The following is an 18,962-nucleotide window of genomic DNA, read 5'->3' as shown; positions in this document are numbered from 1 at the left end:
AATCAGAAGTAGCATAACAATTCAACGTGCACACTGTGATGGTGTAATGTGGGCCCAGGATCCGAATTCAACCAGCAGTCAGGTGATTCTGTACACACAACACAGACTTTAACACAACCGATAACTCTGACGATTCACACACAACACACTACAGCGTTCCTTATTTACAACCTAAACGTCCTACGCGCCTCGCACACAAACTGTCCTACTCGCCGTTATGAACTGTTGCCGCTGCGGCGAGGTCGGTCGTCACCGGTACTCCTTGGGCAGTCAACAGTCACGCTGCCTTGACCGTGGCGAGGTGGTAGTGGTGGTGATGATGGCACTGCAGGCCGGTAGATCACGAGGCCACTGCAGCGCAGGTTAGCTGCCCGTCGCCAACATGAGCCGCGGCCACCTCGTGACACCACTCGCGCCCCAGGACCTCAGGCCAGGAACAGACTAGGCTGCCGGTCTCTGTGTCAGCACCGGGCACAGAGCGGGAATCAGGCTCACCAGGTCCACATGGCTGCCGGACGCCTGGTTAAGCGATGTCGCGACCCGAACCGCCGACCAGCGGCTGCCGTTCCAACCGTGTCGCGCTCCAACTCCTCGAGCCGCACGCCACGCTCGCGCTTCCTTTTCGTCGTCTTCCCCTCCAAGGCGTACCGCAGAGCAGAACTGTCGTTCCCTCTTCGCCCCGTCACGGGCCACACAATCCACATCATCACACACACAAACCTTGCACACGTGTTGCTCTTGCATCCGTAGACAGCGCAGCGTTTCTTCGCGTAGCGTGGCGGACTCATCGTCCCGAAGGGCGACAGCACGCCGGCCGCGCGCTGGCAAAACACAGTCACGGAAACGGTTCCCGATGGCTGCGATGGGCTATATTACCTTCTGCCAAGCACCACGACTAGAAAACAACGGTTATGCGAGGAAATATCTACGGACGACAGGCACAAACCTACTGCGCAAAAACGAGCGACGCCATTTGCATCTCAAAATGCGCAAAACCATTGGCCCATGTTACCAGACTGCCTGCATGTGCCCGCTGTTTCTGAAAATAAACGAAAAAAATTGGCCACTCAACCACATACCCAAGACTAAAGTTTGATTAAAGTAATCTACTAATTTAAGTCGTGACAAATAAATTTAAAACTAATGAAAATAAACGCTTAATTAATTTTTTGTTTTCATTATTTGTCCCCTCCTCACCTAGTAGCGCTTTAATCGTCACGCGGGTGTTGATGTTTGTCGCAATAGGTTTCCGACCACTTTTCGTTCCGACTTTCGCGACCTATTTAGATTGACCTTGTACTTACCAACTAGCTCAGCTCTCTGTTATTCCAAACTAAAGACGTTCGAAAAAAATTTCATTCAGTTCTTGGTTTTCATTATTTGTCCCCACCTCATGTAGTCGCGCTTCAAACGCACGCCCTGCGTTAATGACTTTGTCAACAGGTTCTCGACCGCTTTTCGTTCTAATTTTCGTGACCGATATGAATTCACCTTGGCAGACGCGTTATTAGAAGGTCGTTAGTTAAGATCCCACTGACGGTAAACGCACTTTTCGAAGCAGCTTTTGCACTGGGCTTTGTCCGTAGTCCCATTGGCGACCGTCTGCCTTCTAAAACCTACCATAGCCATCTGCAACATATTTAGCGCGCGCTCGCGCCAAGGAGAAATCTTCTTCGTCTTGTTCTTCGACCGCCTTGATTATGGTACATGCAGAGCGCGCGCTCGCGCCAAGGAGAATCCGTCTTCGTCTTGTTCTTCGACCGCCTTGATGATGATACGGGCAGAGCACTTTAGGGGCCCGGGCTGCGGTATGCTGTCCTAGCTTGGCAGAACGCAGACAAAACCACGTGTGCTGGTACGCGCTAGCGCGTTCGGGCCGGTGTAAGGGGCTGGGTAAGACGCTGTGGCCTTTCCCCCTTACTAGAGTGTACTAGAACAGGGGAGTGCTCGGAACGGCCGCAGCACCAATGTGCAGAAAGTGAAGCCCAAACAGGGTCAATCCACCTGCAGCGCTGCGATCGGTAGTCTGCAATGTGTCGTCGTTTAAGAGTTGCGCGCGGCTCCGTCAAAGTGGCGCAGGGGTAGAATGCCCGCTTCCCACCCAAAAGGCCCGGGTTCGAGTCGCAGCAGTAGATGGTGGGTTTTTATTCTTAGTGCCACCTGATATAGCTGTGTTGGTTTTTTACTTTATTTCTTAAAACTAGCTTCTGTTGCTACGTATTGCTACAAAAAGTAACGTAAAATGTGAAATCTTGTTTCGAGTCTGATATTTGCGAAAATCTCGGAGGCCATACTTTACGTTTTTGTTCAATCCCGTGTGGTGGCGCTGCAGATAACTGCGCTCACTGTCAAATTTCGTTTATTTCACTTCACATTTTGCGTTACTTTTTGAACCAACACGTAGCAACCTAAGCTAGTTTCAAGAAACAAAGGAAAACCAATACAGCTACAAAAGGTGACACTAAGAATAAAAACCCACCATCTGCAGCTGCGATTCGAGCCCAGGCCTTTTGAGTGGGAAGCGGGCATTCTACCCCTGCGCCACTTCGGCGGAGCCGCGCGCAATTCTTAAACGACGATACATTGCAGACTACCGATCGCAGCGCTGCAAGCGGATTGACCCTGTTTGGGCTTCACTTTTCGAAGCTCGTTCCGGGCACTCCCCTGTTCTAGTACACTCTACCCTTACACTCTCTCGCGGGGAACGAGATTCTGCAGACGCGCGATGAATCCGCGTGGCGTATTCCAACAAGAGTTCGGGACGAGTAACAGCAACAGTAACTACAGTGCATTCATGGTGTGCTCCACGTGCAAGGACGCGTTAAAATCGGGCAAGGTGCCCGTGATGCACGGAAGCTTATGTCGACCAGTGCGCTCCTTCGCATCCCCACATGGTTCACTTTATTGGGAGATGGTGAATTTTTTTAGTCTATTTGATTTAAATTTGGATCATAATCACTGCAGGTAAAACAAAAAAGAAATAATCTCCCCTATGCTTTCCTTAGCTTACAGGCCTCCTGGTTTCATTGGTTGTGTCTGACACAGTCAATGAAACGCTCACTTACGCCCTTAGAAACGTGTTGCCTGCGCCCTTAGATACAGAACTGTTAGCTTACAATACGCTTGTTCTACCGATGGAGCTCTGCGGTCACTTGGCAGCGGCGGCAGCTTGTGGAAACACCTGCGAATTGTGGAATCCTGCTTTTACAGGGTGGTGTTCAAAGCACTTCTTTTTATTGTAGTAAGAATCAACCTACAATGCTGCTGCTGCTGCCATAGTTCTGTCTCATAGTATTGATTGTTCTTTGACATTTTCCAAAGGCTGCCTTGTTTGAGCTCTTTTCCCAGTGGTACTTATGGCCCATACCTGCATTTCATGTCAATTACCCGTTCGTAAGGAAGAAGGGTCGGTGCAGTGCTCAGAGTGCTCTTGCGAATACCACTTTGGCAAGTGCGCTGGGATAGCGGAGAAATCATTTAAAACAAAATCAGAAAGTGCCAAAACGAACTGGAGATGCCAAACCTGCAGAAACGCAGGAGCACGCGGTGCTCACAGCGAAGCTGATACGGACGTTCTCGTGGCTATCAACCAAAAGCTCGAAAGCCTGCCTGCTTTAGTTGCAAAAGTCAGTGATATGGAAAAAATCTCTCCAGTTTATGCCGGGAAAGTTTGACGAGTTTGAACAAAGGATAATACGACAGGACACTGAAATAAAGGCTCTCAGAACGCGGGTGACTGAGCTAGAAGAAAAGGATATGGTTAACACCACAGTACAAAGTGAGCTCCAGCGACAGGTAGACCTAGAATTTCGCAGCCGGCGGCTTAATCTGGAAGTACACGGTGTCCCAGTTGTTCCGGGCGAGAACCTATTATCATCACTAGATCAGATTGCTGACACACTTCGAGTCCCTCGGCTGACTGATTCTGACGTCGCATCAGCTCACCGTCTACCAGCAAAGCAAGGTAAAGTTCCGGGAATTATTATCCGGTTTGCCAAGCAGCAGACGAGGGACAATTGGCTGCAGAAAAAGAACGCGCTCAAGAACACTGAACCGAAAGTCTTCATTCAAGAAAATTTAACTCACTATCACAGAGAGCTTTTCCGAGCCACGAAAGATAAAGCAAAAGAAAAAGGCTATGCTTTCGTTTGGTATGCAAATGGCAAAGTTCTTGCTCGAAAGGCCAGCGGTGGAACTGCAATGGTTATTAGGAGCAAAGATGACCTTGATAAGTTATAACTGATGCATAGTGCATGCTTCTGTGTTCAAAGAAAGTGTGATGGATGAAACATGCTATTATTTGTCTAGTGATGTGAGCCGTGCAGTGCCCAAGCTCTCGGCAGCTTCTCAGAAATGTATCCACTTAAATACTAGATCAGTGAAAAACAAAGTACTATGTCTAGAAGAATTTTTCGCCGGCTTCTCATTTCATTTTACTGCGATTTTGCTAACCGAGACTTGGAGCACATGTGACTATGATGTATTTAGACTGAAAGACTATACCACATATTACGTAAATAGACAACATATTCGTGGCGGTAGTGTTGCTTTGTTACTTAGAAATGAAATAGAAGGTGAAATACTTGAATCGTGCACTGTAATAACCCCAGATTACGAAATTCTCACGGTTTGTACCCACTGTGTTTTATGTGTGCTACCGAACCCCAGACGGAAATGTTTCATTATTTCTTGAGTTTTATGACCTGTTTCTCACTTCTGTGGTTCAGAGTCACAATGAGAAAACTTTAATAGCTTGTGGGGATTTCAACATTGATATGAGCATCCCAAGTCCCTCTGCTAGAGATTTTAATACGACCATTATGTCTAATGGTTTTGTTAATCTCATTAATATGCCAACAAGAGTCACAAGCGAAAGTCATTCTGTACTTGATTTGGTTATCACTAATTCTATGCAGTTCAATGTTGTTTCGGGCGTTTTATCGTGTTCTATAAGTGATCACCTTCCCGTGTTTGTTTGCATAGAGAAGCCTGGCAAAATAGCGAACAAATCCACACCAATCACACGCCAAGCAATTACAGAGACATCACTGACACTCTTTGGCAACGAACTCATGAAAATTAACTGGGGCCAGATAGCTGAACTAGATGATGCAAATTTAGCCTATAATATGTTTATTGATACCTTTAAACGGATATACCATGCCTGTTTTCCCCTTGTGACGCACACAAAAAGTCGCAGAATCCGCAAACCCTGGATAACGCCAGAGCTTCGCGGAGAAATACAAGTCAAACAAAAGTTATACAGGAAATTTTTGGGCACTCGACAGGCTGAAGACCTTGCTGTCTTCAAGAAATATAGAAACAAGTTGACCAAAAAACTACGATCTGCTCGAAATCTGTACCACTTAAGGCTTCTAGATGTCAATATTGCGCGGCCTAGTGTGCTATGGGCAAGGCTAAACACGCTGTTGCAGCGGAATAGTTGACACACTGCATTAACTAAATTAACTATTGATGGAAAGGAAGTTTCTGGCGCGGAATTGGCTAACTTGTTCAATACGTTTTTAACAAACATGACTGCTAAATCTGCTCAAAGTGATGCCTGTAAGTATATAAGCGGTGAAAATAGTGAATCTATTTTTCTCTGTCCGGTTACGGAAGGGGAAGTAGTAACGGTGATCAAAAATCTCAATAACAGCAGTAGCTGTGACATTGATGACATTCAAATACGCCCGGTGAAGCATGTAGTTGAAATAATCGCCCCCATACTTGCTCATATCTTTAATATATGCTTGGCGAGTGCAATTTTTCCCCAAAAAATGCAGTTAGCGAAAGTTGTCCTTTACAAAAAAGGTGATCGAAATGTTCTTGGTAACTACAGACCAATTTCAATTCTGCCGGTGTTTTCAAAGGTCTTTGAAAAAATGCTTCATTTGCGTCTGTCAAAGTTCATTAATAAATATAACTTGCTTACACCATCTCAATTTGGATTCTGTAAAAACAAATCAACTGAGTCTGCATTGCTCGAACAAAAAGAATATATAATAACACAACTAGAAAGCAAACTTATTGTCGTTGGTCTATTTGTGGATTTTTCGAAGGCCTTTGACCTCGTGGACCATAACATCTTGCAAAGTAAACTGCAGTATTATGGTTTCCGAGGGAAAGCGCTATCATTACTGAACTCCTATCTATCATTTAGGCAACAAGTAGTATTAATTAATGGCATACAGTCCGAAGCAAAACGTCTCTTATGCGGTGTCCCTCAAGGAAGTATACTAGGGCCTTTACTCTTCAACATTTATGTAAATGATATTGTAAACATTAACTCAAACGCAAAGTTCGTCATCTATGCGGATGATACAAGTCTATATTTTGCCGGAAATAGCATTCATGACCTTATTGATCAATGTAACGCCGCAACGAAAGCTCTTGAAGTTTGGTCCGCAGCTAACTTAATGAAGATGAACGAGGGTAAGACTAAGGCTGTCATTTTTAGGCCGAAAAATAAAGTGATCCCGTCAAATGAAGATATTATCCTGAATTCTCACCCTGTCGAAATAGTGGAGCAGTTCAAATGCTTAGGAGTCATATTTTCCTCCAGTATGGCATGGGATTATCATGTTCCCCACGTATCACTCAAAACAGCTCAAATTACTGGTGCTATAGGACGTTTAAAGTATATCCTTCCCACACAAACTAAGATGCTGATATACAACTCAATTTTCAACTCGCATTTAAATTATTGCCAGTTAGTTTGGGGTACTACAACGTTCACTAACCTCGAACGCCTTCACTTAATCCAGAAAAGATATCTCAGACACATGTATAACTCACCATACCAATGTCCAACTGCAGCTTTATTCAGTCAGTCTGGAGTGATTAAAGTACACAACCTTTATAAATATCGCCTTAGTGCCCTCTTTAAATCGGAAATAACAAAGAATATAAGTAACCTAGGGAAATTAGCGGAACTAAGGAAGAAATCAGTGGGCTACCTAACAAGACATGCTGAAGAATGGTTCGTGCCGACACCTCGACTTAACCTTGGAAAAAGAACGCCTTCATTATACTCTTCTGTTTCTGCTGAATAGTTATGGTCTTACTGATTTCGATTTGTTTACCTGTACTCGCAAAGAACTTCACGCTAAGTATTTAGATAACATGGTTTCAGTTTCGATTTAAGTTTTTCATATGTACATAGTGTTGATTCGCGTATTATCCGGTGATCCTTGTATAATTATGTAATCCTTACGTTTTGAATTGTATAATTTCTACAACTGCCTCCCTGCTGTACTTTAGGTTTGTAGGCTCGTCAAGCTGCCTTTAAGCAGCTTTTACCTACAACCCTTCCATCTGTATTTGTAAGATGGGAAAATAAAAATTGATTGATTGATTGAATTGATTGAGCTACGACTGGAGTCGCTTCCCCGTTGATAGAGCACTGAAAGCGTAATTCGAAGGTTGTGGGTTTGAATGTGTGTCCGGTGCGGGAAAGGGGAAAAGGGCACTTTTATTGTTTTCAATATACGTCATAATTACTGCAGTACAATATAGATTCAACGATTAATTTTTCTTTAGTTTCCTTGGCCTTTGTAAGATTCATTCGGTTGTGGCTAACAAAGAGACGAGCCCCTCGGAGCCCCTTCTTTCGCTCATTCATAGTCCCGTCCCGTCAGACAATGCCTTAGGTTAGCATACTAGGGTTGATTGGTCAGCTGCCGCCTCGTTCAAAGATCCCCCGCAGGGGCGCCTGCGCAAGCAGGCGTTTGGTGTGTAGCGACACCACGGACCCGAGCTAACGGGGGGGTTTCGACCCCCTCCCACGCCTCGCCGTGCGTGGCTTTGCCGTGTCCGGGGAAAAGGGGATCCTGGGGGTTGAGCCGACGCCGGGTGATTGGACCTTTAAGGCCCCCCGGCAGAGGCAACACACCCCTTTGGCCCCGGCTTCACGTAGACGGCACCCCTGGGCTGACCCACCCAGGGGAAACCGGCAGTCGCCTTTTCCTGTCTCTCTCTCCCCTCACATCTTCGTCTTTTCTCCCACTTTTCATCCTTCCTGTCTTCTCCTCACTTCTATTTACTTCCGTTTTCCTGGCGGCGAGGGTTAACCTTGTGTGCGTGTGCCCTCTCTTGGGCACATCATATTTGGTTATAGTGGCTGTGTACAGCTGACGTTGGCATGCCTTATATACATCTAAGTGCTGTCGCGTCCCCATGTTGGGCTCCATGGTGGGCGGCTGGCATAGCTGCCGAATTGATATATAATTTATGGCTTCCGCTTCCTTCCCCCGACTGCATGATCGTCCTCCTCTCACAAAGAGAGGGCGCACCGAAGACACCTTTTTTCAAAAACCAAAAGAAACTTTCCCGCGATTCCACATCATCCATTGCGAAAACCTTGAAAAGAATGCAAGAAAGATTTCTCCTTTTGTTGTCTCAAGGTGCCTGACCGATACACTCGGCCAAGGTTATAAGGTGACAAGAATGGCTAGTGGTGACCTTCTCCTTGAAATTCAAAACAAGACACAGTTTGAAAACCTCTCGAAACTCGTCTCTTTTGGAACGACACCTCTTTCTGTCACACCGCACCGTTCCCTAAACAGCTCCCGAGGTGTAGTGTCCGACCAAGACCTACTCGAACTGACAGAAACTGAGCTCCTTCAAGGCTGGAGTGAACAGCACGTGATAAACGTACAGCGGATCAAAATCAGGCGCGATGATAAAGAAATCCTCACAAAACACCTAATCCTCACTTTTGGCACAAGCACCCTACCAGAACATATCGAAACAGGATACCTGAAACTAAAGGTCAGACCGTACATACCAAACCCGCGGCGTTGCTTCAAGTGCCAGCGCTTCGGTCACGGCTCCCAGAGCTGCCGTGGCCGTCAAACCTGTGCTAAGTGCGGCTCACACGAACACCCTAGTGACAACTGTGCTGAAACTCCCCACTGTGCAAACTGCGATGGCGGACACGCAGCGTACTCTCGCACGTGTCCTTCATGGAAAAAGGAAAAAGAAATAATCACACTCAAGGTAACAGAAAACATCTCTTTTAGGGAGGCGCGCCAGCGCCTTTCTATCACACAGGGTCATTTGTACGCGGACGTGGCACGCAAGGGGGCAGTGCCACAAAGGTTCGCGGCGACCGCACGTACCACGCACAGTGGACGGGCGGTAGCGCCATCCGCCCCCTCAGCGGAAGCAGCCCGTGCTGCTCCGCAACCAAACGGCAGGCAGGCCTCCGGATCTGCAGGCCCAGGGCCTTCTGCTCAGGCAGAGAGCCCCAAAATTCCGACACCCGTGCGCGTAACACGCGAACGGGCATCGAGCGTCTCCACCGAGGCGATGGACACAATGGCAAGCCCAACGGCGTCTCAGGCGCCGAAGGAACGGCGCAGCTCGTTGGAGCGCGCCAAAAAAGAAAAAGCCCGCATCACAGGGCCTGGAAAAAGTTCTGTGACTTAAGGCAATAGTTTTTCAGTACACACAGCACTAATACACACCCAAAATGGATACACAAATTATACAGTGGAACGTCAGAGGTCTTCTTAGAAACCTCGACGATATCCAAGAGCTGCTACATGAACACTCACCAAAAGTGCTGTGTGTACAAGAAACACACCTAAAATCCAAGAACACGAATTTTCTACGGCAATATGTCATATTCAGAAAGGACCGGGATGATGCCATCGCGTCATCCGGTGGTGTAGCTGTTATAGTAAATCAAGGAGTAGCGTGCACACATTTACCGCTCCGAACGTCCCTGGAGGCAGTGGCTGTTCGAGCGGTTTTTTTAAACAAACTCGTAACCATTTGCTCTCTCTACATACCACCACACTACCACCTTCACAAACATGAGTTCCAGTCCTTAATAGATGAACTACCAGAACCTTATCTGGTCCTTGGGGACTTCAGTGCGCATAGCAGTCTATGGGGCGATTCTCGGTGCGATGCGCGAGGTCGTCTAATTGAACAATTTCTTCTTTCTTCGGGCGCTTGCCTGTTGAATCAGAAAGATCCAACCTATTATAGCCTCGCTAACAATACATACTCGTCTATAGATCTCAGCATTACATCTCCATCGCTTCTACCCTTACTTAAATGGAAAGTCATTAATAACCCTTACGGAAGTGACCACTTTCCTATTGTTCTGAGCACACAAATAGTAAATGAATGTCCCCCACAGGTTCCCAAATGGCATGTTGACAAAGCCGACTGGGAACAGTTTCGTAAGACTGCTCTCTTAAGCTGGACAGACATGTGTGATTTAAGCATAGGTGCAGCTGTAGACTACTTCACAGCTTTTTTGATTAATGCTGCCACCAAATGTATCCCACGAACAAGTGGGCTGTCTGGCAAACGACGGGTCCCATGGTGGAACAATGAATGCCGGAAGGCGCGTAAAAAACAAAACAAAGCATGGAGGTTGCTTCGGGACTCTCCGACAGCCGAGAACCTTGACAGTTTCAAAAACATAAAATCTCAAGGCAGGAGAACGCGCCGACAGGCAAGAAGAGAAAGTTGGGAGAAGTTTTTAACGGGGATCAATTCGTATACACAGGAGGCTAAAGTTTGGAATATGGTTAGTAGGGTAGCAGGGCGGCAAGTATATTCACTTCCTCTAGTAAACACACAAGGCGACACCTTGGAAGATCAGGCAAACTTCCTCGGCGCACACTTCGAACAAGTGTCTAGTTCCGCGCATTACTCTGAAGTCTTCCAACGGTACAAAACAAGAATAGAAAAACAAAAACTAGAGCGGAAATGTACAAAACACGAGGCATACAACCAACCCTTCAGCTTAGCTGAGCTCCAGATTTCGCTTAACAGCTGCAGTAATTCCGCCCCAGGTTTTGACCGTGTGGTATACGACATGTTGAAAAACCTACCTGCAGAAACGCAAAAAACATTACTGTCCTTGTACAATGCTATCTGGTTTTCCGGCGAAATCCCCTCGTCTTGGAAAGAGGCCATTGTCATTCCTATTCTAAAACAGGGCAAGGATCCATCCTCCGTTACGAGTTACAGGCCCATCGCACTAACAAGCTGCCTGTGCAAACTTTTTGAAAAGATGATAAACCGCCGTCTTATACATTTTCTGGAAACAAACAATCTACTTGACCCGTACCAGTGCGGATTTCGCGAGGGTAGATCCACGACCGACCACCTGTTGCGTATCGAGGCACAAATCCGTGACGCATTCGTGCACAAACAGTTCTTCCTTTCTGTGTTCCTCGATATGGAAAAGGCTTACGACACCACATGGCGCTTTGGAATATTAAGAGACCTGTCCCACCTTGGTGTACGTGGTAGAATGCTAGATATAATAGAGAGCTACTTGTCGGATCGTACGTTCCGTGTCCGAGTAGGAAATGTTCTGTCAATACCATTCCTTCAAGAAACTGGAGTGCCACAGGGTGGTGTACTTAGCTGTACACTCTTTATTATCAAAATGAATTCCCTGCGTCTTTGCATTCCACGAAATATGTTTTACTGCACATATGTCGATGATGTCCAGGTCGGTTTTAAATCGTGCAACCTTTCCATGTGTGAGCGGCAGGTCCAGCTAGGGCTGAACAAGATCTCCAAGTGGGCAGACGAGAATGGTTTCGCTCTTAATCCTCAAAAAAGCACCTGTGTCCTGTTCTCTCGAAAGAGAGGCCTTCATCCTGATCCAGATATTGACCTGCATGGTCAACATCTCTCCGTGAAGACGGAGCACAAATTTCTAGGCCTTATCCTGGATAGTAAGCTGACGTTCGTACCACACATTAAGCATTTAAAAACAAATGCATAAAAACAATTAATGTTTTAAAAGTGTTGTCACGCACTACGTGGGGTAGTGACACAAAGTGTCTGTTGAATGTGTACAAAAGCCTCATACGCACTCGCCTTGACTACGGGGCAATAATCTATCAGTCGGCGACAACAAGCGCCTTAAAGATGCTTGACCCTGTCCACCATCTCGGCATTCGACTGTCTACGGGCGCTTTTCGAACTAGCCCCGTAGAAAGCCTCTACGCCGTATCGAATGAGTGGTCGCTCCACCTACAGAGATCCTACTTATCATTTGTATATTTTCTGAAGGTGAACGCAAACAAGGAACACCCCTCACACTCCACAATGAATGATTTGTCCAGTTCTGCCCTTTTCAACAACCGACCTTCGATGACACAGCCCTACTGGCTTCGCGTGAGGGGCCTAGCTGTAGAAATGGGTGTGCCACTTCTCGAACACTCTCTAATGGCTCCCGCTCCACATCTCCCGCCGTGGCAGTGGCAGCTTATAGATTGTGATGTTTCTTTCGTGGAAGTAACCAAGCACGCGCCACTTGCACATATCCGTACACACTTCCTCGAACTCCAGCACAAATATACTTTTCCAGAATTCTTTACAGACGCCTCAAAGTCCAATACTTCTGTGTCGTACGCAGCGGTTGGTCCATCCTTTTCCGATTCCGGTATTCTGCACCCAAACTCAAGTATCTTCACAGCGGAAGCTTACGCAATACTTGCGGCCGTTAAGCACATAAAACAAACAAAACTACAAAAGTCAGTTATATACACGGATTCCCTAAGCGTGATAAAAGCTTTAAAAACTTTGAAAAAACACAAAAACCCTGTCCTTGACTCGCTATACTCTCTCTTATGCACGATCTATACACTGGAACAACATGTCGTAGTGTGCTGGGTGCCAGGGCACCGCGAGATTCAAGGCAACGTGCTGGCGGACCAACCAGCAGCATCCGCCCACGAAAGCAGTCCCAATACATCCATAGCCATTCCCCCACTAGACCTAAAACCCTTCCTCAAAAGAAAACTCAGGACCTTTTGGCAGAGCACGTGGGACATGCAGACACGAAATAAACTACACGTTATCAAACCGCATCTGGGAAATTGGCCGCCGGTATCGAAGTCACGGCACACAGAAGTTACACTCTGCAGACTTAGGATCGGTCACACATACAGTACACACACACACCTTCTGTCCGGTGGCGATCCACCGTTGTGCGACAGATGCGGTGAACCACTCACCGTGCTTCACATTTTAATTCAATGTAAAGAATTAGACACCCTTAGAAAAAAACACTTTCCAATGCCCTACCGACAACAAAGACCATTACACCCATCAATGTTCATCGGTAGGGAACCGGTTTTTAAACACCAATCACTATTCGCGTTTTTAGAAGAAGTTCGTAACTTTCACGTAATCTACCCAGGCATTCCGTAGCACGGCCTCCTCACAGAGGCTGCTGCTGCGGTAGCTGCACTTAAAGAAGCACCTGCCTCGCAGCCCTTGGTCTCAAGGGCGTTGCTGAGGCATTCGTGCTCATGCCATATACACGTAGTTTCAGTAAGCTATTCATTCTCTCGCCATTCATTCTCACTACCCATACATTTCACGTCACGCTCATGATTTTAATACTTATACGTTTTACCCGCCTTTAGCGCGAGGAATTTTAAGGCCCCTTTACAGCCACCTACCATAATCATTGTTCATATCAGTTACGATGACCTGGCGCTCTTTGGCCATCAAATGGCCCTTGCGCCAATAAACATCAGATATCATCATCATCATCGTTCAAAGATCACTTGCCACGTAACACCCTTTGGTAAAAAGAGTGTTCCACACTCGCGACCTTGGCTACAAGCGGCGCTGGCTAACCTACCCAGAGATTACACGTACACAAATAGCCAACGAAGTTAACGGGGAAGAGTCGTTCATTGTAGCTCAATCAGTACAGCACTGGACACGTAATACGAAGGCTTCCAGTTCGGATCCCCCCGACAGAAAGGGTGATTTTTCGCCCACGTTAATAAATTTCAATTTACCTCATAATTACTATACTACAGTACAGTTAAATGTTAACAATTATATAAAGTCCCCTATGGTTTCCTTGGCCTGATTGTCGGTTGGATAACAGGTCATCCGACTGAATTAATAAAGAAAGCTGGTTTGGAAACACTGCGAACCTCGAGAAAAATATCGAATCGCTTGCACGACTGAAGATTTGTGTCCCTTAAATCATGGTGACAAACATTCAGACATCGAGAGTAATGTCTTTCGTTCTACATCAACAGACCAAAAGAAATCTCAAGACATATTCCAATAAAATCGCTTTAAGTAATCACACTTGCTTCAGGCAGTCAGAGAATAGAATAAAGTTATTCCTTCTGCTAATAACGCTTATCATTGAATAACATTTTAGCTTAAGTTAAAATGGAGTCATGTTCTGAGCAGTTTGTATTATTATTGACTCACTGGTCTTTCTTATTATTCATTATCCGGATATTGTGTTTCCCACTGCATTATCGCGCATCTTACCTTTGCATTTGTTTGTTGCTTGTGTTATACCTTGCATACTGCTGACTGATATAATTATTGTACTGGTATTTTACATTCATAAGTGGTTTCACTGCACTACTTTTATTAGTATGTACAGCGTCCCTGCTATATTCGGTTGTGCGGTCCGCAGTATTATTAAAAAAATTAAGTAATAAATATTTATCCAAGTCCACGAAAGTTATGTCAGTCTTCTAAGCCAACACAGGAACTAGCGATAGGTCTTGTGTTATCCCTTCATCCCGGGATTCATATGGTGCGGCGAGTGCATGGATAACGAACAATCACATAAATAAAAGCCATGAAGACGCTTTTCTCCCTGTCGTTAGAGCTAACATGTGACCTCCTTTTTTATCTTCTGCTTGCCGCTCAGCGATGTGCCATTTGCCACTTCAAGAGGGCCTCTGCAACTCCTCCAGTGGTGACGACGCAGTTGCAAAGGCGCCGGAGATCCGCTTCTACTACGATGCGCTGAAGGAGGAGTGCGTACCGTTCAATTACCACGGATGCGGTGGCAACGACAACAATTTCCGCACTCTGGGCGGCTGCAACCTGACCTGTTTTGGTAAGGGTTTCCCTATAAGCTGCAGGTTGCCCACTCGAGGGCATTATCTCACACGGGGTGACGTTGCATGTAACATCTAGCTTAAAAATATGCTCTTCTATTTGCTTTTACACGGGCCTGCGTAACAGCCCACTTCTACAAAGCAAGAAAAGGGCCATTCGCGTCTTCAATATTACGACGACTCTTCGCCAACGGCGTCACTAACTGCGTCAGGGCGAAATGATTATGATGATGATGATGGGGGGGGGTGATGATGATGACAGTGTCCTTGATGGCGCAAGAACCACACATCGCAAAGGAGCACCAGTGGCGACAAAGATTACAGCGGAGAACGTGAACCATGGTTACTGCACGTAAGCCTATATTAGTGAAGAGCGCGAAAGCACAAGAGTAAATGACGTACTGTCAAAAGAAGCACCAAATGCATGCGCAAATAGTGTTCGCAAAGATGTGAAGAATACATTATTAGTGATAACCTGCTCACAGATTTTGTCCAGTCATCGATCGATCGTCATAAAAGGGCTTTTCTGTTCTTTATAGCATAAAAAACTTGCGTATTTGTAATAATCGCGATTTGAGCGCCGCGTATAATCTACTAGCGCCATCAAGCGTGAATAATGATTGCTTTTCGCTAAAGTGAGAGAGTCTGCTCAAGCATGATTCAAACTTACAATCGGCGACATACTTCATTAATTTTAAAAGTACTTCTTGCTGGGTGAGTTGGTGCATGTCTGTGGTGGGAATCGTTGCGCATTCAATCAGACGAACACAGGAAGGAAAGGACAGAGTAAACGGAAAGAGCGCAAACTATCAACTGGCTTTATTCATTTGGTCGCTGCATATATATGCACGTTTTTTTCCACACGTCGCAAATAAATGGAAAGAAGGGGGGAAGAAAAGAGGAGGAAACACATGACAAGGATACCTCACGTAAAAAAAAGCTGCGCAGAAAATTGCTTTCTGCGCTATACAGGGCAACAGAAGTGTCACTCACGCACTTGTCGCCCAGTTCGTTAATATAAAAAGCTTCTAATAGCTCAGGACCTACTCTCCTTGCTCCTTCCTAGAAGTTTTATCTTTTTGAAGACCGGCTCACATCCCATGCATGAGCTGCAATGCGTTGGCAAGTTCGCTCCTTGTCGTAATCGAAGCAGCATGCTCCCCAACGCGTTCATTTATGAAGCACCCCGGTTGGCCCACGTATGAACGTCCGCACGTGAGACGGGTTTGGGACACCACTCCTGTGACACATTTCAAGAACGTTTCTGCATGCTTTTTACCGTAGCCGCTTCGCCGTTGTCCGTTCCCGCAGCAGACCCTTGGGCATAAGCCGGCGAGCTTTTTTCGCGCAGAAAAAACGTCTTGGATGCCGTGCCTGTTTCTCACTTTTTTCAAGTGATGCGCAACTTTGTGCATATATGGCACAACTGTGACATTCCTCTTACGCAGGCGCTCTTTGTTGCTGCCAAGATACAGAAAAATATCTTTTTGAGAAGATTCTCAGCCACTGCCGTGATGATCGCGGTGGGGAAGCCTGCTGAAAGCAACCTATTGATTTGACTATGGAAGCTCTCATGCATAGCATGCGGGCAAGATTTGGTAAGAGCTGATCCGAGGCACGAGTCTGCAATTGCCCTCTTAACTATCTTTGAATGCGCAGATTCAAAAGGCAAGAGCTCTTTCTGCCCCCTTCGTGCATATCGCCAGCAGATGTGAAGACCCCGAGACCTGGCTGGAGACGTTTGAAAGGGTCTCGACATTTAACAACTGGAACTCCGACGACAACCTGCGCCACGTGTGCTTTTACTTGGAAGACGCAGCAAGGACCTGGTACAGGAATCGGGACTCCGCACTCCGTACCTGGGACCTCTTTCGCGGCAATTTTTTAGCGACGTTCACGAGCGTCGCCCGAAAAGAAAGTGCCGCGGCCTTGTTGGCGAAACACCTGAACGAAAACGTGGCCATCTTCACGGAAGAAATGAACCGACTGTTCTGCCACGCTGACCCCGACATGCTCGAGGAGAAGAAAGTCCGCTTCCTCATGCGAGGGGTCAAGCAAGAACTCTTCGCTGGGCTGATGCGTAAGCCACCCAAGACCGTCCAGGAATTCCTGACGGAAGCAACCTCTATGGAGAAGACGCTGGAAATGCGTACGTGGCAGTACAGCCGCCGCATTCCTACGACGACCTACGGGGAGGTTCACGCGCTGCAATCTGATGACCTGCGTGACACCAGGAAGTCCCGCCTGCGGTGTGTAACCTTGGGACCTCCTCCTGCATATTTACCTGCAATGTACTATATTTTTGACAAGACTTATAAAGTTTCATTGATTGATTGATTGATTGATTGATTGATTGATTGATTGATTGATTGATTGATTGATTGATTGATTGATTGATGGACCATCAGAACTATCGTGCGGGATGAGCTGCGTAAGTTGTTGCCCTCCTCCCAGCATCAAGTGAACCCGATTGCCGGCGTCGTACGCCAGGGAATCCAGCAATTTCTGGGAGCACATGAACCAGCACAGCCTGAGCCACAAGCAATGAGCTACGCTGCTGCAGCCCGACGCAACGCCCCCGCTCCTCGTCCACGTCAATAAGCCGCGCCGCCGCAGCAGTTCCGCCGTCAGATGCCGCCGCCGCCACCGACGCCCTACCGTCCTCTTGTCGCCCAGCGCTATGCCCCACGCTACGCGCCAAGGAAGACCGACGTTTGGCGCGCCCCTGACAACCGCCCGCTCTGCTACCACTGCGGTAAGGCCGGCCACACCTACCACCGCAGCCAGTACCGACAGATTCGACTACGCGGATTCGCCGTCAACGCACCGCGCCCGCAGCCAGGCGAATGGCCTGGCGACATCGACGTCTACCTCACCGGAACACAGTGGCAAGAACGAAGACCTTCCCGCTCGCCGTAGCCCGGCCGCTACATGTCACCGCACCGCCGGCAGCACACTTGCCCAAACCGGGGCTGGTCGCCAAGCCCGTATCCAGAAAACTAAGGGCAGCAAACGATGGAGTGCGGTTGCTGAACGAGATACTCCGCCGTCGACGACGACGCCGCGACGAAGTCACGAGCCCCCGCCGCACGCCGAACACGTCCTGAAGACGAAACTTTGCGACCGGAAGAAGACCTGACGACGCAACGCGGATGCAGCGGTGCAAACCGACGGGGCCGTGACCCGACACCGTGACGTAACCGCAACGCAAGACGGTGAACTAGCGACCTCGACGTACTATTCGACGGACACAACGTTACCGCTCCCGTCGACACTGGGGCCGACTATTCCGTCGTCAGTGGGTCATTGGCCGCGAAGTTGAAGAAAGTTAAGACTGCTTCGGAAAGACCTGAAATCCACACCGCTGGAGGTCATGTGATAACGCCGGCTAGAGTCTACACAGCAAGAGTCACCATCAGTGACCGAACTTATCCTGCGAGCTTTCTTATCCTGCAGCACTGTTCCAGGGACGTGACACTTGGGATGGACTTCCTAAGTGAACACGGAGCCGTAATAGACCTGAGATCTGAGTCCATAACGCTATACTCAGAAGCTCTGCCAGCCCCCATAACGCCAAGAAACCAGGCCTTAAGTGTGCTCGACGAGCAGGTCACCATACCACCTCTCTCCAGCGTCATTATTTCCGTCTTCACCGAAAGAGCCACCGACTTGGAAGGCGTCGTCGAGGGTAACTAGCACCTGTTGGTGAATGAAGACGTTTGCGTCCCAAGAGGAATAGCCGAGCTTCCTGGAGGAGAAACAAAGGTGATGCTCACGAATTTCGGCTACGAATACAAGCACGTGAACAAGGGTATGACAGTTGCCTACATTGAAGAAATTGTGGAAGCCAGCAATACCTTCACCCTCACAGATTTAACCGAAGTTTCCGCGAAAACGCCAGGGCCGGAACCTGCTTTTGACGTCAACCCAAGTCTTCCCCAGCGCAAGCAAGAACAGATCAAATCCCTGCTCCAACTATGCAAGGACTGCTTCTCGTAGTCATCACGAATTCTACAAAGTCCGGTGGCGAAACGCCGAATTATAACGAAGGACTGCAGACATGACTGAATAGCGCAATAAAAACCA

General features: G+C 47.4%; 1 protein-coding gene across 1 annotated transcript in view; it reads left to right on the top strand.

The window, feature by feature from the left end:
• The window catches only part of LOC119389414 (papilin), a gene marked incomplete in the record, with an annotated part of 1,122,639 nt that overhangs the window by 764,187 nt on the left and 339,490 nt on the right, over positions 1–18,962 (top strand). The window contains 1 exon segment of the mRNA XM_049412048.1: positions 14,684–14,875. Coding sequence (XP_049268005.1) covers positions 14,684–14,875 — 192 coding nt within the window.

Source organism: Rhipicephalus sanguineus, chromosome 1 (assembly GCF_013339695.2).
Source record: "Rhipicephalus sanguineus isolate Rsan-2018 chromosome 1, BIME_Rsan_1.4, whole genome shotgun sequence".
Taxonomy (NCBI): Eukaryota; Metazoa; Arthropoda; class Arachnida; order Ixodida; family Ixodidae; genus Rhipicephalus; species Rhipicephalus sanguineus.
This window is presented reverse-complemented; position numbering and strand designations above follow the sequence as displayed.